This window comes from Corvus cornix, chromosome 4 (assembly GCF_000738735.6).
Source record: "Corvus cornix cornix isolate S_Up_H32 chromosome 4, ASM73873v5, whole genome shotgun sequence".
Classification (NCBI taxonomy): domain Eukaryota; kingdom Metazoa; phylum Chordata; class Aves; order Passeriformes; family Corvidae; genus Corvus; species Corvus cornix.
The window spans coordinates 11,977,265-11,999,055 of NC_046334.1; the positions used below are offsets into that span (position 1 = coordinate 11,977,265).

The window sequence follows — 21,791 nt, forward strand, 5'->3', positions numbered from 1 at the left end:
AGAAGAATCATGCCATTGCACATCTGTTGCTGATTCACTGTTGCAATGGGAAAATCCCATTTCTGTTCTCATATTTCTACCTACAATGTGCAAAGAATGCATTTTCTTACTTTGACTGCAATTTTGACATTTAAAGAAATGCTTGCTGTAATGAGGCCTCTGTGTTTGTTCACTATGAGAACATTGCCAGTTTTTGCATAATTAGATATTAAGTGACTGTATATCATAGTGTAGAAAACAATTTAATTTTTGCTTTCATTAAAAAAAATACCAAAAAAATCCAAACCAAAATACAAACCCAATCCTAAATGGAAACTCCCACACTCAGATCTTTTTCTAGGTTGCATGCAAAGCACAGATATATAGGAACTGGTGGAATAAAGAAACTTTATATAGCTAAGAAGGAAGAAAGAGAAGCCTTTTATTATTCTTGTTCAGAAAATGCTCCTTTTATCTCATTAATTTTATATGATACGAAAATACTTATGAGGAAAAAAGTATAAATTCTAGTGAAGATGAAGCCTATAACTGCTCTTAAGAAGCCAACTGAGAAAAGATAAAACTCTTGCCCTGTTTTGAGAAAGCTGCTTGTTCTAGCTGTACTGAATGCAGGAATTATAAAAACAAAATAGGATTCTTGTTAGACTCATTTGCATGTTAAATATTCTGGCTGTTTTTCCAGCTCCCAGTTATTTCAAAGCAGTCCGAGTGTCTGAGTTCTGGGAACAAACCAAATTACTTACAACGCTCTTTGGTGTGCAGATGACCCCTTCCCTAAAAATCTGCTAGTCCAAAGTGGAGCAAGTTGACGATTGTACTCTTTGAAATCATAATAGGCTGCTAGGAGAGAAACTTTCCTTCATATCAGCTTCAGAGTACGTGGCTGAAGAGAATATTTGAGAGGGTGCAGATAGCCAAACAGCCTTCATTTGCTCGGTGATGAAAGCTTTAACATTACTGCTTCCCTTGTAGGCAAATTTGAAATGGCATCAATGCATAAAGATAATCTGAAGTGCTTTAGACCAAGTTCAGTTTCTCTTTAAATCAGGCATTAGCCCACACTATTTAACACATGGAAAATGCCTGTATGAGGATGAGTTTCACATCAGAAAGTTGGTATTTTAATAGTTAATGGTCTATACACTGAAAAAACCCCAATACTCAACCAAACCACACAAACCCCAGACTCAAACAAACCCCACACAGATCTGTAGGAGGACCAGGGATTTTATCAAGCATAATCTGTGTCAAAATAAATGAGGCAACTCATCAGAAGGAAAGTGTCCCTAATGATCCATTAACATTAATGGTCTCCAAATCCTTGCTCAGAGAACAGATCATAAACCTTCCAGACAGCTGGACAGCATCACCTTTAATATTCAGTAACAATTGAAAGGGAAAGGTTAGGATAGGAACAGAATGAATCATTGTTATGTCTTTGTAAATCAGAAAGTGTGCCCCAGACTTTTTTTTTTGTGCTTTGTATGCAGTAGTTAGTTTCCCTTCTCAGGAAAAAAAAAAAAGTAGCAGAGCTAGGAAAGGTGAGGGTAAAGGGAAACCTGAGGTGCAATGAAATGGCTTCTGCACCAGGAAAAATTTAAGCAGCACCAACTCAGCAAAAACTACCACAAAGTTGTGTAAAGTTGGGAATGGGAATTAGGAGTAGGAGGCAATTGTTCACTGTTTCTCTGAAGATGGGAGCTGAAATATATCAAGTGAAGCTATGAGGCAGCAGGTCTAAAAGGAAGTGGGTTTTCATGTTGTGTCTAATAAGGTGTGAACCTCACTGCCACAGGATGGTAGTAAAGGTAAAAAATTATAAAGACACTCAAAGAAATAGGAGAAATTCAGAGAACAGTGTGTCAGAGGCTGGTCAGCAGAGGCTGTGGAAGCAGCCTCTGCCTTGGGGTGCCCCAGAAGCTGGAGCAGTACATCAGACTTGGTGGATACATTGGTCCTCTTTCAAAGTTCTTGATTTGATTTTTCCCTGGAAAGTTACCCTTGAGTCTTGCTGCTCTTCCTGGGAATGCTAGTGCATGGTCTGTTTAATTGCATCAGGTCACGTAGGCATCTTACTGTGTACCTGTTGGGCTCTCCTGACTGCATGAGGGCTGACTGACACACCCATCTTCCCTGGAAGCCCCAGGGATATCCTGTTTGATTTCTTTTTTCCCCTCGTGTGAACTTGGCACCGAGCAGTTCCAATGACATGAAGGTTGGTGTAGCCAGGGACCAGGAATGGGGTGGGGACTGTGCCACAGGGAAGCTCTTGAGGATCTCATCTCTAAGTGTGGTCAAAGAATGACGTATTTGGCAGGAAACCTTTCTTCCACACTCTTACTGGTGCATAAATTTACTTGTGTTCCTCAGTTAGGCAGGGGACAGGGCAGAGAGCTGCTTGTCTTTTCTCCCACTACCACTTTTCCAGGAACAAGAAGTACATTCCTGGTAGATCTACTCAGGCGCTTCCCTTTTCCTGCTGTTGAACCCCAGCAACAGGGAAATCAAGAAACATTAGTAGGTGCCTCAAAAAGGCTCCTTCAAGCTCTTGAATTTCCTAAATGATAGAAAGCTGTTCATGTTTTGTATTTCAGCCTGTAGAAAATAAACTGCTTTTTTAGTAGCTTTTGCATCCAAATACTGTTGTATTTGAAAGGGAGAAAGAAGTGACTCTAGAGTATACATAAATAGGAAGAGCATAGGAATTATAAAGACAAGGGTATTTAAGTAAACATTGACTATTTTAAGTAACACTTCTCAGGGAACAATTAATGTAATGAATTTTATATTTTTTCCTCCATTTTTCTAAACCATAGGACATGGTCAGGAATTTTCAGGAATATATGTTTCAAGAAATGTAATGTGTAAAGATTTTATGAAGTATAAACATCTCTATACTATTATTTATCTGACCTGGGTGCATCCATTTATTTTTATGTGTGTGATCCCTGGATACAGTCTGGTTTTTCCTTTCTTCTGCTAACTAGTTTGATGAATAGGTCAGCCACAACCCTTCATAATAACTTTTTTTAGGTTATCCTACCTTTTCAGGTAGGTTGAGTTGAGGAATTTTCATACACCTAGACTCTTCCACCCACATGGGTGTGGTGGGATTTAATTTCTGAGCCTGTTTAGGTACCATGGGAGTTCAAAGCAACTGCTGCTATTTCTATTTCCACGTCTAAATCACTTGAACCTGGCGTACACAGAACTGGAAGCAGGAGGGCTGTGTTCTGGGCTGCTCATCTGGTTTTTCCCAGGGTAGTGCTGGGAAGCAGAAGCTGAATGAAGCTACTTTGTAGTGCATAGCTGGCCTGTAAGCCTGGCAGGAGCAGGAGCATTGGATAATAATATGTTCATTTAAACAATGCTAATAATCAGCGTCCATTCTTGGGATGAGCAAATTGGAATGTACAATGAGTTGCAAGTACAAGGGAGCCTTGATAATTGGGAAATGGTTTGCTTAATTATGTTGTTCTTCGTTAATGTGTCATTAAAACAATGAAAAAGTCAAATGATTATTTAATGTTGTGTGGTGTCGATATTTTCTAGTCTCCCAGATAATTTAATAGTCTGGATACATGTATTTGGAAGGAAAAAAGTTACTTTAGAATATACATGGATCGGAAGTAGATAAGAATTAGAAAGATAAGGTTATTTTAAAAAAACCTCACAGTACACCTCTTCTCCCCCCAGCCCAAAAGAAAGCCAAACTAAGCCAAAACAAAACAAGAAGAGAAAACCAAAACCAAACCCAGCCACAACTGCTTCAATTATTGCACAACAATAAATACTTAGGGTTGTAATCAGGGGGCTTAGTGGAACTTGTTACCTGTTGTACCTTTGCAATATTTTTGTAGTTGTAAGGGATCTTTCATTGCAAAAGCAGCACTTTTCCTGTTGATTTTCAGATATTGAGAGTGGCCAGGTCTTGCCTGGTGACTAATCTCAAACGCTGAAGTGACCTTGGTCAAAAAGGAAAGAATACTTGTAACTGCTGACTCAGGTTGCCATATTCAAGTAATAACTTATGGGCCTTTGTCTGCTCTTGATTAAGACAACAGATTTGTGGTTTTAGCTGTATTACTGCAGCTGTCAGCATCTTTGTTCTTTCTGTGGCCAGAAAGTGGGTTAAATAAGTCATTAAATAAGGCAGAACTGCTGTTTCCAAGGCTTACTTAAGAAATTGATTGCAGTTTGAAAATACAAAGATTAAAATATGAATATAAATACCCTGAAACAAATGTTAGCATCCAGATGTTCTCACGTCCATCAATTTCACAAATTTGAACTAAAACCCATCCTCTCTTAATAATTCTCTTAATGTTGAAAAACTACTTCTTCATAGTGTAAAGAATTCTTTGCTTATGTGTTTGCAGATGCTGTGAAGCCACCAGTTAGTTCTTTACAACCATCTGCTGAGTTACCCTTGCCCATCAACACTTCACCGCCTTCCATGCAAGCAGAATCTTCCCTTCCTTCTCCGTATCGGCTTATTAACGTCCCCCCTCTGGAGTCTTCCTCTGGTCAAGAAGATCCTCAAGACTACTTACTGCTAATAAACTGTCAAAGTAAAAAACCTGAACCTATGAGGTAGGTGACTTTTGTTTCTTAATAACACTTGTTTGTATTACAGGCCAAGAATGTTTGTGCTAAAAGCATTCTTTTATTGCCGAGCCACTGAGCATTTGGATGCACATGATCTACTTGGGGAAGCTGCCTGTAACTTTTCCTTCTTTTCTTTCCATGCATTAAACCTTTTCCTGAAATAGTAAGTTTTTGATCAGTGCTAGATCCATATTGCATTCTCCAAAAGTGTGGACTGCAATTGCCACCAGAAGTATCACAGTAATGCAGCAATCCAAGCATTTCATTGTAGCTTGGAGTGGTGCATGGCACAGAGCAGAGAAGTACCCTTTCTTTAGCCACAATCTGGTGTGCTTAGTCTAGTCTAGGACTAGAAAAAGCTGGATGAATTTAGCCTTTCTCCCTCCTGGCATTTGGTGCCCCAGTTTTGCCGGTTAAGGCTTTCATGGAAGGGGTTTTAAAAACATGCTGATTTTATTATCACCTGCAAGGTTACCACATCACTGAGTACCGTGATCTTCAAGAGGTATTTGTTTACTATTACTGGCATGGGTCAGACTCTTAAACAAGAAAAAAGCCAATTATTTTATGATAACTAAGAATGCAGAGGCTGAAACCACTCAGCTTCCATATCCATTTCAGCTTTTTCCAAATAACAGATATATAAAAGGAAGCTCAAATAAGCTTTATTTTTTACTGAATAAAGAGTACCTACACAGTCAGTTCTTTAAAGAAGTGTGCAATAGGAAATTTGAAGGAAAAATTTACAACTTCTACCGAATTGAATCTCTATTTATTTCTCCAACTGCTACTTCTAACTTAAATAAATGTACAGCACCTCCTGCATCGGAGGATATGATATTCATAGAAGCTGCCTGGGAAATATCACTGTGGTTTGCCAGAATGGATCATGGTGGCCATTCCTAGAGCAGGCTACCTAGGGACATACTGGAATCTGTCCTCTTTAAAAAAAATGGTTTAAAAGAACCACAAATTAACTTGACTGGACAAGCTCCTGAGGAGCCTTACCTGATTTTGAAGGGTTTGCTTAGAGGTATTGGAAAAGCTCAGCAGATAGTGTCCAGAGGTCCTTTCCAGCCTTGAGCATTCTGTAGGAGAACCTTATAAATCCCTCTGGCAAGCTTCTTTTCTGCAGTAATTTCAAATAAAATCTGCTGGGGTACTTCCAGAAAAATAAACAAAACATACTCTTTTTGTGATTACAGACAAGTACGTGGAAGGCTGAGGAAAGCTTCCTTTGAGAGTGTTTTCATGAGCATTTCGCATGCTTCCTTAGGCCATGCCTTTTAGTGGCAGTGCCTTCTGCATCAACACCTTGATGCTCTGCCAGTTTTCCTGTGCCATGTGTTCTGCGCTCCCTTGGCATTTTTATCTTGCTCTGTTGTGCCTGAGGAGTTTCCGGCTCCATTTACTGATGATTATGTGGTAGAAAAGTATCCACCCTTTACAGTCTTCCTTCTAAAACAAGGGAATGTGCCTACAGTTCCCCCAGAGTATGGAATGTGCAGGTTACAGGCAGCATGGTGTGCCCCAGGACCTCCTGCAGGAGAAGGGGAAACCCAGTGTTAAAGGTTTCAGTGTTTAGTGATGTTGAGAGGCTGATAGGGCCCAGGAGGTATGTCAGTGTTCCTGCCAAAAGCTTTTAAGTTTGGTTTCACTTCCAGAGCAGCTTGGCAGAGGAATTGACTTGGATTTCAGTGCCCTGCCCCATCAGAAATGTGTCTGAGTGCCCGTTTCCTTCTGAGAGGGACAGGCTCAGCAGAGTTTTACCACCACAGCATGAAGGTGTTTTTAGGAATTATGAAGGTTGGGATGTGTAATTGACTTTCTGACCTGACTTCCACAGTTATGTGATGTGTGGGTTAAGTAGCGACTGAGGAGACCATAGAAGGGGGCACAAAATATGGCAAAGTACAGAGTCCCTGATTAGCCTGCAAAATTTCTCAAGGAAGTCACTGGTGACACAAGGAAGAAGGTACAGGGCAAGGCAAAAAGTCCAATGGAGATACAATGCCTAGAGAACTGAAAGAACTGAACAAAATCTTTGGGAGTTTAGAGATTGTTTAAATAAATGATGGTTTTGTAGGAATATTTGAAGACATTGGCACTGCGATCACTTGGATATTATATGGGCTTAGTTTATTTTATGTAACTAAATAGCTGTGTCCTTTCATTAAAAAGGCTGTAGTAATGAACATTCAGAATAACAGTCTTACTGGACTTTCAGTTCCACCTAAAAGGACTGCCTATGTTTTATGTCTGATAAAGTGGGTAAGCTGCTGGATTTGGACCACAGCATAGAGCATATAGACATTTTCCTATAGAATGAGAGCTTCGTGTATCTGTCTAGCACATTACTAAGATGATTTGTAAGAGTGGACTCTACCCCAGTCCACATCCTTACAGGCAAAGAAAGAAAACCAAATGGCTGCATCATTTTCCTATTAATTTCCAGGCTTGTAACAATTTATCTGTGTATTTCATACAGACTTGGTGTAAAGTGCAAGGCTTAATAGCTGTATTTAAACAGGCAGCTACTGTTACTTAATGGTGATTTCTATGATGTTTTCCCTTTAGACTTAAAAGTGTCCAATATGCAGAGGGAACATTTTCTATTCTGATTCTGCATGTTACTTTACAGGTAATCTGGGAACCATTGATTTTTATTTCAAGGCTTTGAGGTTCTTTTCTCGGTGAGAGGAGTAACTGTGAAACATAGAAGTATCTGAGTTGCCTCTTTGGGATTTCTGAGGACTGTAGTGTTTCAGACAGCATTCATTACAGTGTCACAGAGTGCACCACATGCTGTTGTGAGAATGCCTTGGATGCAGCAATTGCAGCTGTAACAATCATGCAGTACTTCATCTAAAATAGTTTTATGCTCTAATTGCTGCTGACTTGAGAAAGAACATTGTTTCACTGTAGCATTTAGTGAGATTTTTAAGGTTTGTATTTGAATCCTAGATAAGAAAATGCAGCCAAACACTACTTCCAAATCCCTTATTGTTCTGGCTCATTCGAGAGGTGTATTGAAATACTAAATGCTGTCTTCCTCATCTTTCCTATGTGTATGAACCAGCCAAGGGTCACCCTTTCTCTCAGAAGAAGGGCAGGAATACCTGCTATTAGAAGACTTTGAAAGTAAAAAGATTCCACTGCAGTGAGTGAACAGTAGCCATTCTTGGAACACGTGTGAGAAATTAATCAGAGAGCCATTAACTTGCCTGAAATTATTGTTTGTTTGAGACTCGTCTTGCATGGTGTTCTGTGAGTTTTAACAGAAAAACTATGTAACTTTGGCTTCCATTTTCTGAAAAGAGAGAGCTGGTTGTTATTTATTTTTATGTCTATCCTGTTTTTTCTATGCTTTCTTCTCTGTTGGTGTCCCAGATTGCTGGCACACAAAAGCAGTTTTGCTGACATTTTGTTCATAATGTTCTGTTTAATCAGTTATATTGATTCCTGCAGATGGGAAAAAATCAGCTGAAAAGGATGAGTGGTCAAGTCAGCCCGAACACGTTATTTGCAAAAATGAGATGATTACCCCTCAGACTAAAACACTTTATAAACCTTTTTCCTGGGTCTCTGTTAACAAGTGGTTTTTAGTATGTGGAGGCTGGCTTTTTGCTGGGCTCCCCTTGCCTCACTGCCCCACCTCCTCTCTGTGCACCTTAATGCGCAGTCCTTGTGGATCAACAGGCTGGACAGTTTTCTTTTTTTGGTATGTGGAAAGAGATGTCCAGTCCTAGCACTGAGTAAGGGATAGTTTGGCCACTTACCATAATTTGCACATATGTGATGCCCATGTGTGATAACACTGAATTCATGTCATAGTCATCCTCTGCTTATAAAGTGAGGAGTTATCATTGTGTTACATCCAGCTTTGCCATTATTTTAAACTGAGGTGTAAAAATGCTTTAATACTTATCGTAATAACCAATGGTTAATGGAATGTTTAAGCCAATTGATTTTTTTATTGAGCTGTACTAAAGGGAAAAATTAAAATTCCTGAAGTACAGAAGTCATTGAAAAAACCCCCAAACCGGGAGTAGTCTGTTCCTGTCAACTATGCACTGTGTGTTTTCAGAATTATACATGGTGTTCTTATCGTGATTAGTGGTTAATGCTGACTTTTGAAAATAGTTAAAATTCAGAGGCTGAATTTCCTGTCTTCATATGCATGTATAACTTAACACAATGGTATGGTATTGAGGTAATGAAAATAGGAAATATCATGGTATGTTTGATCAAAAAGTGTATGGACTTCCTTAACTACACCACTAACATCTCCAGTGTTAGTATTTTGCCACTGTCTTGACTTTCATTTAAGCAAGGAGCCAGACTGATAACAGAATTTGTCTGCCTAGAGCACAGTAAATGGGGGGGTTTACAAAGGAAATAAAATTATTATAAGATGGTTACTTTCCATGTAAGTTTACTGGTAGTGGTTAGTACCAGTACTAATGAGTGCTGTTCTCATAAAAGAATTTCCTGAGAAATCAAAAGTAAATTTCTCTGCAACTTTATCTAACAACACTGCCTTCATTTGCATTCAAGACAAAAGCTCTCTGTTGCACATGCAACCTATGGATTTTTTCTCCTCAAAGAACATACTATTTGCCTCCTATTTATGATCTTATCTCTTATTTCTCTTTTCCTTACGTATTTCAAATGAGTCCTATATGGTCAGTATAACTTCAGGCATGCATTTAGGGGGGTTACAAGCAGTCATATTTTTTCCTCTTAACATTTTGTTCATAAGGATTAGAACTAGCAAGTACTGCAAATCCAAGTATTGAACATCTTATTTTTACCTTTAACAAAGCCAATAAAGTGCTGCTAGTTTGCAGCATGGGTTAAAAAAATAAGAATTAAAAAAACCTCCAGCCCCCAAACAAACTCAGCTTCAAACTGGCATCATGAAAATCACTTGCTTTATGAAACATCAACCTGTTGTGGAGCTGTTGGTAAAGCTCCACAACTGTGCTATGTATTTCACATGCATGGATTTGTATGGATATAGCTACTTAGGGTCCTTAGGTACTACTGTTTGTTTAATAATTAAGTTCCTGCACCTCATTTAAAAAAAATAAAAAATTGGAAGACACAAGGTTGACTTTTTAGTTGGTTACATGATAAACGTTGTGTTTATGATTTGCAATGTTTATTTTTCTCTATGTGTTCATCAACATTCTAATCTCGCAATCTCACATGTAGATCTCATGGTGACTCTGCAAAATCCAGCTCTTCAGAAACAGACTGCAATGATAACCTGCCCTCCCACAAAAACCCTGCTCCATCAGGGAGCAAGCACGTTGTGAACGGCTTCTTCCCGCAGCAGGGCGTCTACGACTCCCCGCCTTCCCGCCCCGTGCTGACGCTGGCAGACTCCAGCCTTTACAACCTGCCTAGGAGTTACTCCCAGGATGTTTTGCCCAAGGCAGCATCTCCATCTGGGACTGATGCAGAAGGAGAGCAGCATGTTTTCAATACCCCGTCAGCAACGTCATTAGATGCACAGATGAGGCACATCTCCATTAGCTATGACATTCCCCCCACACCTGGAGGTACTTATCAGATCCCGCGAACTTTCCCAGAGGGAACATTGTCTCAGACTTCAAAACTGGAGACTATTCCAGACATCCCTCCACCTCGGCCACCCAAACCTCACCAGGCGGCAGATCGCTCTCCTGTGGAAACCTGTAGCATCAGTCGCACTGCTTCCGACACTGACAGCAGCTACTGCATCCCCGCCGCAGGAGCGCCACCCTCGCGCAGTAACACCATTTCAACGGGAGATTTGAATGTCTTCCGGAAAGGTCAGTATTCCATTATTCCATGTGTGGTCCTGCAGAATTTTTGTGTTGAATTATGTGATACGACGGATACGAATGGGCTGAATGATGTGAGGGGCATTTCTAGCCTGTAGGAACAAGTGTGTAGCCCCTCACAAAGTGATCTGTGTTCACAGTGTTTAAAATACGTAAGAAAGAGGAAAGGATATTTTTAAAGGAAACCATCAGAACAGCAAGGCACAGAACATCGGTAAGGGATGCACATTGCACTGTGGCATTCAGCCTTGGCTAAAAATATTTGAAGATCTAGACATATTTATTTGGTAATGAGCTCATATAACTGAATTCAATACTACCATTATCAGTCTTTCAGAAAGACCAAAGTGAGGTTAGTGAAGGGTGGTCCAGTCTGCAGGAGCTGAAAGTGTTTCATGAAGCTCAGTGGGATATGGTGTATACCCAGAGCTTTGAGATCAACCCTGATTTGATGATCATTGCCACCAGCCTTTCTTTCTGTCCTTGTGATAGATTTGCTTACTGCAGTTTTTAAGTAAAATTAAGGTTGTTCCTTGTGGCCACCTAAACGTTGGTACTCCAGATATGCTGCGCTGTGTATTGTCTTGTTAACCACTCTTGGGCTAAGGGTTTCATTTTCTTTCAGATTTCTGAAGCAGGTGGGTATTACAGTGTTGTTTTTAAAGTGAAATTTTATGCTGGTTAAAGTTGATACTAATGTTAGAGGTGATTTTAAAGGAGAATTGTTTGAAATGAGGGATGAATTCAAGGATTTTAGAGGAGGCAGTATACAGAATAGGTGTGATCATAGAGATGCTCAGATAGTATTGTTCTATTTGTCATTCATTTTGTAGACTGAGTGTAAAATATTGGTGGTTGTTAGTGTTTTAAAATTACAAAGTAACACTATGAAAGATCCTTATTTTGCTTATTTTTTTGCTTATTTATTTTGCTTATTTTCTCAAAGCTGAGATTATCTGCCTCAGGAAAGTAGTCTTTCTGAAAACACTGTTTAAATTTGGTACTTAAGGACAGAGTTGTTTATATTTCCTCTGTGGTGAAAATCCCAAAAAAACTTCAGAGGTATTTTTCAGGGCAAGGTGGGGATAAACCCCAGAGTTTGCCCAGTTTCTATGCTGGCATCATGAAGAGGGGCGTCCCTGCCACAGGGTAAGGCAGCCTGCTGCCTGCACGGATGAGCAGCACCTGGGAGCCAGGAGTCTCACAAAGACCCCTGTCCAACAAAGAACCAGCCATGGAGCTGAGGACCTGCTTAATGGGGACTGCCAAGATCCAGGACTCCAAAAAGGGAGAGATCTTCGGTTCTGCAGCAGTTCACTCCAACTGAAAGCCCCTGGAGACCACACTGGGGAGCTGAGAAGGGATTCACCTGTTCCTGCAACAGATGGGATCCTGTTGAATCAGCACTTTCCAAGCAAAGGGCATCAGTCAGAAAACCTTTCTCCAGACCTTAAACTGCATCTGCTGTTTGTTTATTTTAGAATAGGTTTTTCATGAGGGCCCAGATTCTCACTCTTACACTAAGTTAGTACACCTGCTCAATTAAAAGATAGACTCTGCTGCTTCTTTAAAAGCAAAAATTCATTTCTCTTTTCTTGCCATGGAAAAACACCACTGTAAGAGCTTCAAGTTGTGACTGATGAGCGCTAAGGTTGTTTGTGAACACAGTCCTCTCAAATATAGATAGGGCCACAGTTTCAGGAGGTGTGTTTGTGTGCTCTCAGAAGCAGACAGTAAATAACAACAGTCTCTGGATACCTGTGCCAAGTGACAGGAACAGGGGTGATAAATAGCCACTTTCTCTTCTTGTTTCTTTAGAAATTAGTTCTCAAGACTGTTATGATATTCCACGAACGTTTCCGAATGACAGATCTAATTCATTGGAGGGCTTCCATAACCACTTTGTAAGTATGACTTGATCTGATGAGAGGCAGCAGTGACAGTGCTTGAATGCTCTTTGTTCCTGAGTAACAAAGCAAGCTGTGCAGTGTTTGTGATTTTTCAGTTTCAATAGAATATATTAATCTGAGTAGATTAGGTTAAAAGACTCATATGATTCACAGCTGATTGCATAACTTATTTTGTTAAAGGAAATATATGTTAATTCTAGAAAAACAGAAGCATGTTGACAGTGGGAAGTGTTTCAAGTGAAGAACTAGATGAAAATTATGTCCCAATGAATCCCAACTCTCCTCCACGACAGCATTCCAGCAGCTTCACTGAACCCATCCAGGAAACAAACTATGTACCAATGATACCAGGCACGTTTGATTTTCCATTATTTGGAAAGCAAGTCCCTCCTCCTGCTCACATGGGTTTCAGGTCCAGCCCAAAAACCCCTCCCAGACGGTCGGTACCTGCTGCAGAATGTGAGCCACCGCCCGTGGATCGGAACCTCAAACCAGACAGAAAAGGTGAGGAAAATGTCCAAGAGAAGCTAATTTTTATCATCTAAGAAAATAACATAGCTCTCTCAACTTCTGATTAGTGGCAAATGATCATGTTTTTAGAAATTATTTGGCAAATGATTTTTATCCCATGAGATAACCAAATCACAGGGGAGCCCTAGGAGTATTTTTAACATTATTAAAACATCACAATAACAATGCCAAATAAAGGCATAAGGTTAGATTTTATTGCTGTAGTTACTAATGAAAAAATGTCACTGAATTCCTAAGATTCAGAAGTGTCTCCTTATATATAGAAGACACTCGTGATGCAGAGAGAGAATACAAAGCATTGGGTAGAACACAAATTTATGGCCATAACAATGCTTGGTACAGGATCAGTACACACACTCATTTTAGAGGGCCCCTTCAAATCTATTCTAAAAAAGTAATCTCTTGGATCTGGTGCATAATGTGTTTATTTTACCTTAAAATAAGGGTTATTTGGGTCACCAGACTTCTTAAGGAACCAAGACAATTGGGTTGCAATGTGTCTATGAGAGGTATAGAGAATCTCTAATAAATAGATTGGATTTTCCAGTTTCTCTAAAATGTTTTATCAGCCATCTTACTAGAAATACAGGGAAATGCTTAAAGAACTTGTTTCCCTACTAAGTTATTGAGACAAGATAACTTACTTTCTTGTAGAAGAGGGAACTAAAGAACATTAGGTCAAATGTGTGCCCTATTTTGCATTTGAGTAAGTCCTATGTTTAATCTTATGTACTTGAAAAAATTAGTATTTACATTGAGAATGACTGACTTCATTGTGGGAAAGTGTGATGGCAAATATCCAGATGGTCCAAAATATTTGCTAACTAAACCTTTAAATTAGTATTTTTACCACTAAGTGAAAACAGCCTGTAATTAAGGAAAATAGAGTATCACTGTGATAGACGAGCGGTGTGAAATGGAAAGTACCAAGTCTCATTCTGCCTGTCCATCTTCAAAAAGTGAGGCATGGCCTTTTTTAAGACTTTTGGCTCTCTGCTTGTGTTTAATTGTTTCTGTGTTACCAGACAGCAGTTTTGCTCAGTTCTTAAGAAATACTGGACAGGAACAGATTGATGGAAGTTGATACTGGAAAACATTCTCAGAATAAACTGAACTGAACTGATTTAAAATATTTTCCCAGACTGGCTAGTTTGTGTATTTTACTGATAAAATGTTTACTGATAAAATGACCTTCAAAAGTAATAAATGTATGTTTTGAAAAGCATCTAACTTTTGCTGTTGGCAGCGCAAAGCCACCGCACAGATGTCTGCTGGGGCAGCATCGTTGCTCTTGCATCTTTCTTTTTGGAACTGAATTAGTGTTTCACATTCAGAAAGTGGCATGTAAGACTCCTGCTTTGCTCCCGTCCTCAAATGCTTTACAGCTAGAAAGACGTATCTAATACCAGGGGAAGGACTTTTAGATGTGCTAACATACCTTCTAATGAGTGTAGAGTTACTGGGTGAAATCTTTGCCTGTAGACTTTTGGAAGATGTTATCACTGTAAAATAATAGAATTGTTTAATATAATTTACAAGAGAAAGTGATTTTAAAGTAAAACTGTCCCTAAAAGTAAATATTGTATAGTAGATGCTTAGGGGCTGAAAAAAAAAGTTTTGTGAATATCTTGAGCTGCCAAGAATGGTAATGATTCTGATTTATCACTGAGGGTTTGGTCTTAGTAACACACACACACCCCCCCCGCCTCACTCTAATTTTATCAAATGCACCACTGCGAGTTTTCCATTGTTGTGAAGAGCAGATCTGATGACACATCAGGATGGTGATATATTCCCATTTCAGTAGTTGAGATCTCCACACAACTCCTTCCAGATATACCTTTGGGAAAATAAAACTGCAGGTTCCTTTGGATTCAATTAGATAAAGCCTTTGTTTAAGTGGACCTTTACTTAACTAAAATAAGTGTGTGCTTTATATTCTTCTGCATTGCTTTTTCAGCTTTCAAGTTCTTGTAGCAGCTTCTATTACCAGTTTGTTTCTGCTTATGTAAATGTACTGCAATGCTCTTCTGCTGCAAATTAGTGCACAGAAAGCGTCAGAAAGGCCTGTGTGTTCAATAAACCTTTGGCAGACACAGAAGGGGAGGAAATGGAACATAAAATATTTACCTTCTGGCTATTGCTCCTTTAAATGTTGAGGGGGTTTAATATGCCATTGGTTCAAGAACTTCTGTTGAAGACTACCAGTGCTTCTCCCGAAGATTTCTCTAAAGTACTGCAGAGATCAGATGTGTTGGGAGTAAGGTGTTATGAGGGCACATCTCATGTTCTACCAGAAGAAGCTCCTCTATCTTTTTTTTATTGGTTACAGATTGCTGAAAAAACAGTGTTTGCACTGCCTCCAAGCTTTTTGGAAGCTATTAGAAATACCACCACCACCTTTCACATGAGCATTAGCTTTAGCTCAGTCATGTTCTTGTGGGCCAGGGAGGTTTGTTCCATCCAGTGCTAAAAATGCATTTGATAAAGAAATAATGCAGTGAAGCCAGCACATAAAGAAAGGATACACTGCTTTTTGTTGTCAAATGTATGTGTTTAGCACCTCCTCTGTTTTCCTTTTGTTTAAGGGCTTGCTGCTTACAGGCAGTATAGTTCGACAAGGGTAGAAAATGGAAGGCTCAGTGATGGCAGCGTCTCTGTTCTCCCTTTACTGTTCAGTTTTGCCAACCTGAGATGAAACTGAGACTCACCCCCTTCTGGTTGTGCTGTCTTTGAAGAATAACGTGTCAGGCAGCAAGGATCTGGCAGTCTGTCCATCAGCAGTAGTGACTGTACCATGTAAGCTCTTCACAGTTCTGATATAAGCAACTGACACTCAGGATAGTTTATCAAATCATAAATACTCTCCAAATTGTTCAGAATAGTTACAACTATGCAGAAGTATAGAGAAGTCGTGATTCTGACATAGGTAAACTAAATGTAGGTTATAGGTCTAAAATTCCCTGAAGTATGTGGACATTCTTCTGAGGACTTGTGCAGCCCAGCTGTGAGAGCCTTAGGCTCTTTGATGTCCCCAGTCTGTTTCTTTTTCCACTGGTCTCTAGGAGAGCTTGGTTTCAGAAAATGGGTTAAAAAGTAATAATGAGTAAAAATATCTACAGCCTTGAGATTACAATACAGATTTGTGTAGTTTCATTTCTCTAGCTCACAGCTGCTTCTGTAAATATGGGGAGCTTCCAGTACTTTCTGGAAGTCTTGAAAGTAATTTCAAAACATAGTGTTGGCCTCCTGCCCCAATAACTTGAATCAAAGCACTTTCTTTTTTCTTTAGAGAAGCATACCAAAAGGTAAGTGATGTATTGCTTGGGACAAAACAGAGAGTGTTTGGCAGATGCTTTTCTGCATTCACCTGTAATTGAATGACAAAAATAATCTCTTTTTTAGTTTGGTTTTTTTCAGGGTGCTGTTTCTTTAGTTACATAGGACCATTGGCTATATTAATTTTTGTATTTCTGCTTTTTGGCTGCTTTAGCTTGCCACAGTTGCATGGATGCTAAATTGTAAGTGTGTTTGCTGGTAAAAGGCTTCAAGCAGAAAAAAATATTGCATCCACCCATGCAGCTGGGTCTTACTCCCTGAATTGTTCAAAGACAGTGACTGGTTCTGACACAGAACAAAAGTGACTTTTGTTGTGATGGTGACACACCTTCCTCAAAATACTGTTTGTCCAAGAAGGAGCAGTACAATTAAAGGTGCCCAAATGCAGCGAGGTGAAGGAAGACTCCCTAGACAGACAAGGCAGCAAAGAACAACCAGGTTCTCTTTTCAAGGGAAAAGTTCGTGGTCAAAAATAAAACTAAAAAGGTGTGAATTGTTTTTTACCGGCCAGGAGGAAGCATTTCAATGATGCAGCATTTGAGAGATGGGTGTGTCTGTGAACCTCTGGGCGTGACAGTGACCCCCTCCTGCCCCAGGATTTGTTTCCATGGCTAGGGCAGAGGGGTATCTCATCTTAAAACAAGACTTTAAGACCAAACAACTACAAAACCAGTTTGTTGGGGTTTTTTAAATAACTGTTTAGGAGCCATCCAGAACAAGTCCTTATAGCTATATAACACCATCCCATCTGTAAGGTTGAAATCTCTTAAGAAACATGTGCTTGTCATCTTGACTGATAAAATACAGTTTTTCAATATCTGAACCAAAGTGTAAAGTCAACAATGGAATTGGTGATGGGGGAGTTTACTTCCTCAGAATCTCAGTTTGATGCCCAACTTACATTTAATCAGTAACTTCTTTCTTCCGTGTCATAGCACGTTTCTACCAAAGTGGGTTTTTTAAGGTTCTGAAAAGAAATACATGAACAGTGGGCATATGGCTGAATTAACAATTCATGGCCATGATGGAATAAAAATCAAAAGTTAAATCTCATTCATTTGAATATAATATATGAATGGAATGAATGAATGAATGAATAAATATAAATGTCATTTTTGTAAATTTTTTGATCAATAATACTTAAAAGCACTTTTTGGGAGAGTTCTGTTTAGCACAGGTCCTAGTTCAGGGTCATGGGGAGCTGAGATAGAACGATGCCCTCAGGATCACTCAGCAGGTTGCTGACAGAGGCGGTACAGAATTTAGGGTTCCCAGCTGACAGCATGGTACTGTACTTTGCTCCGTTTGTCTTGAATAGCAACTCTATTTGTCCAAATATTGTTAGGGTTTAATTGCATTCAAGATTATTTTGAACAATATTTTCAGTCCTAGTTTTGGGTGGGGCAGCACAGATTATTTTGCTGATAGAAAAAATAACCAATAGTTAATGTAGTGCATTTGAACTTTTTTTTTTTTTAAGGCTTATGTTTCAACAAAAGTATATCAGCATCTAATCTGAGAGGCTTCCTAAAACTTAAGTCCACATGATTGCCTTTAAAAGAGACCGCTGCTGCTTGGCCCTTGGTAATTTTCAGCCCAGCATGTGGTAAACTTGGATTTAGAGGCAGTGAGTGATGCACACATTTCTTTTCATGCCAAGAAAATACCCAGTTGCAGCTTGAAAACAAGAAAACAAACAAACAAAAGAAACCAAGGGAGAGGAAGAAAATTCTCATGGAGTTGGAAATCGTGATTGTTTTTAAAAATGTTAAAAATCTTATCTGGTTGTTTCTCTCATAGTTTTTTTCTCATTTAATATGTTAAAAGACATAATTTGTGTGGTTAAACCACAAATACGTGGACTGCTTCTAAAAATGTGGCTGTATCTTTGCCACCACTCCTCATGAGCATCTCCCAAATGGATTAACTTCACAGAGAATTCCAGTTTTCTTTATAAAAGAGCCCAGGCCCACTTTGAAAAGGTAATTGTGTACAGAGCCTTCCCATGGCAGGAAGCACCTGCCACATTCTGGTCCCCATAGGACCCACTGTGATGCTTCTGGATGACTGGAATAATCTCCCATTGTTGCAGTGTAGCATGGTGCTCTACAAATCCCAGGCAAAGTAGGTAGTTGTTAAGGAAATTAAAAACCCTCATTAATCATGAAGGTAGTTATAAATAGCCTGATGAACAGTTTCCTTGTTAGGCACTCAAACATGTAAATATTTAAGTTGGACACTGTGAATATATTGCATGTCCTGATACAGCAGGAGCAGCACGCCATCCTTAAATAAAACTTCAGAGAAACACTTAGAGCATTTGTGACAGCGGGAGCTGACAGTTCTTTTAAAACAATAATAATTAGGAGCTGGCAACACTGCAATGTTCTACACTATCATCATTGTCTTGCATATTCTTTAATAAAGGTTCACTTATGTCCTGAGGCTTTAGGACAAGTAGGCATTGAAAATATGAGAATGGTGATTTCAATCTGCAGCAAGAACTGAATTAAAGATCTGTTGAAAAAGAAATTGTAATTTTTGCGATGACTTTTCTGAATAGAAGTATTGTTCATTTTGCTTTTAAGAAATCCATGCATTTAATCTTCTATTCTGTCTTGGAAGCTACACCCCTTGTTCGTTCCATTTACGAATTTTAAAAAATTAAGCTTTTGGGGACTGTTTAGGTGCTTCCTCAGAGTTCCTAAAGCAAGTTGAGTACAAAATTATTGATTTTTTTTTTCTTCTTTGTCCTCCACAAGCTCCCATTTAGCTGAAAATTACGCTTCCTCCATGCCTGTACTAAATTACTTGTACAAGTCTAGTTTTTACTTAATGGCTTTAAATGAAGTTTACATAACTCCTTGCTGTGATGCACCAGTCCTTAACTTGCAGCTGTGATTTGTCTTCCAAAACTTTGAAACAACAAATAATTTCAATAAAGATTTCATTTGGATGGCTGTATCACAGCTGCAGAGGAAGCTGCGCTTTGCTGGACACAATGATTGTAACAAAATTAAACATACCAGTTTTCTGAAGACAAACTGCAATACTTCTATACTAGTACTAGGGATGATTAGGGTTAGGGATTAGGGCTAGGGATTTTTTTTTTTAAGTAACTTTAAACTCCAAAGATATGAGGTAGAGCAGGAACAAGAGAACATGGGTAATAATGCTCTATTTTTATTTCTCTTCATAAAATTTTTCTTTTCTTTGCTGTGTCATCAGTTTTTTCAAGAAGACATAGTTTTTGATGCCCGTATTATCATGCTTATCCATTGGTTTTTAACAGGCTTAATGTTAAGTTTTACTTTTCTGGTGAATAATTTAAATTCAGTTATTTTTTCTGTGTTTTGTTTTTGAAGTCTGTTGGACTTCACGAATCTTAGTGCAGCATTAAACTGCTAATCAATAAACGCTCCAGAACACTGTACTTTGGTTTTAAAACAGTCTTTGTTATTGAATGCTTTCAGTTCATCATGCTTTGGGGGCTTTTAAAATACAGACATCTAGAGTTACTCACAAATTAGAGCAGTTAAATAGTATTTTGATGATTAATAGCTTTGGTATTCTCTGAGTAGTTTTATGGCATTTGCCAAATATTTTAGGAATACCAGTGAACTTTAGCTGTCAGATCCAGTTGGGCTTCTTCATAATCAGGTATTTTTTCCAAATTCATTCTTAATTTCTGGAGCATTCAAAGTACCAGTTCTCTGTAAAAAGTTATTTTGAGGCGATAAAGATGTCTAAGAAGACTGGAGAGCCTCTCTTTATGTGACTGCTTTTTATATTTCATAACATTGAAGAATAAGTTGATTTCAGTTTGTTTTTATTGTTCTGAAGAGACTATAGTTATCAGCATCCATGCCTTATCACCAACCAGAACAAAGCACATTATTGATATTCCTATTTGTTGGTGGATATTAGTATGGAAATCCAATTGAATGTTGTATAACTAAATACATGTTTCTAATTAGAAGTACCTTGGCAGGAAACAGTCTTACAAAAACAGAGATGAAAAAGCAAATTCAGGATATTTGTAGAGCTCTGTGTTGAAGACCATGTACTCGGGAATCAGGGTTCACTGGGGTGAGGAAGAGAAGGAAAGCAGGAGTTTATTCTGCAGAATTGAAAAGCAAATAGTAAACCCTGTGGGAGTAAACCAGTGAGTTTCAGCCTTGTTTTTCAAGGAAAAATCTACAGTGATTCTGAGTATGGGAATTCTTGGACCTCAGTGCAAAATTCAGTTCCATCTAATTACGAAGAAAAGGGAGCAATATGTGTATTTTGTTAATGGAAACAAGAAACTGCTGTTAGTTATTTCTCACCGAAAGCACTTTTGTGTGGATGCAGGGCATTTATGTGGCTTGTTTTTCCTTTTGCTCTCCTCCTCCTATCCCAAGCACAGCACTGCTTTAGCATTCCTACATCTGATCTCCTTGTCTCATGAGGATTAGTCCTGTTGGCCAGGAAGCAGCATTAGCAGATCATGCATTTCTCAAATTTTATGTCACGTTAGTATATTTACCTTAAAACTGTAAGCCCTAAATAGCTGGTATTTAAACAGAAGAGTTGGCCTCTTTTGTGAGTATGTTTGCAATTTCCTGACGTGAAATCCTGTGCCAGCAAGCCATGGAGCAAGCATCCAGTCAGGAAAGAAGTGTCCTTAACAGAAATCATGTTTAGTTCTGGTGTTTCAAAGCAGTAGCCTGAGAACAAATGAATCTCTTCAGCATTATGTCCTCAAAACCAAAAACATTAGGACCCACCTACACTGATGCAGGAATTTACTGCAGTGGGACAACTTTTCTCCCCCCCAATATTATATTCCAAGTGTTTTATGGAAAACAACAAGAGCCGATGCAGAAACCAAAAAGGTTTTACAGTTTAAAGTGTTGTTTGAAACAAACTCCAACACGTGAAATGGACCCTTCTCCCAGTGACTTCACAGACAAAGGCGGCATTGACGTGCCCCAAATGTCAGGAGCAGAATTCGTGCATCTGAGTGCACTCCAGTGCCACAGCCATGATCGCTTGCAGTGCCTGGCAGTTTGTACAATCAGCCATTTGTTAGAAAAATAGATTTCATTAGTGATTTTTCAGCTCAGAGTGCCCTTGTACAATCTGATAGAATGTGCAGAAGCTGAGCTTCTCTCTCATGGCTGTAGCATTTTGCATTTCACAGGTGGTGACTTGACTGAACAGTGAAAACATCTAATTTTCACTTCTTGTTTGGTTGGTTTCACTTGACATAATTTATTTCGGTTTTTTTTCCTGTGTAGGTTTGCATCCAGTGGTGCCACAACATTTATTTCCTTTTCAGTTAGAAAAAAAATAAAATTGCATAAATGACACCTTTTTTTTTTCCTTTACCCAGATTTATCCTTCCCAGAATAGGTGTGTAAGTTAAAAGTATTATATTTTGTGAGATGAGGTAAATCTGGGCCTGTGGGAACCACAGGAAATGTGTTCCTCAGTATTGCTGACATTGGAATGCTGTATGGAGCCAGCTCTCCATAGAGCCCTACTGTCACTACACCGATTTGAAGAACAGCCCCGTGACACGTTACCT

The 21,791-nt window shown here is 39.0% G+C and overlaps 1 protein-coding gene across 8 annotated transcripts in view; it reads left to right on the forward strand.

The window, feature by feature from the left end:
• Positions 1 to 21,791, forward strand: part of GAB1 (GRB2 associated binding protein 1) — a 94,626-nt gene that overhangs the window by 62,624 nt on the left and 10,211 nt on the right. For 7 of the 8 annotated variants that reach the window (XM_039550544.1, XM_039550545.1, XM_010412060.4 and 4 more), the window contains exons 3-6: positions 4,380 to 4,593; positions 9,826 to 10,427; positions 12,258 to 12,343; positions 12,550 to 12,853. In XM_039550544.1, the coding sequence (XP_039406478.1) occupies positions 4,380 to 4,593; positions 9,826 to 10,427; positions 12,258 to 12,343; positions 12,550 to 12,853 (1,206 nt within the window). The remainder of the gene's footprint in view (positions 1 to 4,379; positions 4,594 to 9,825; positions 10,428 to 12,257; positions 12,344 to 12,549; positions 12,854 to 21,791) is intronic. The other variant, XM_010412064.4, reaches the window with a different exon arrangement.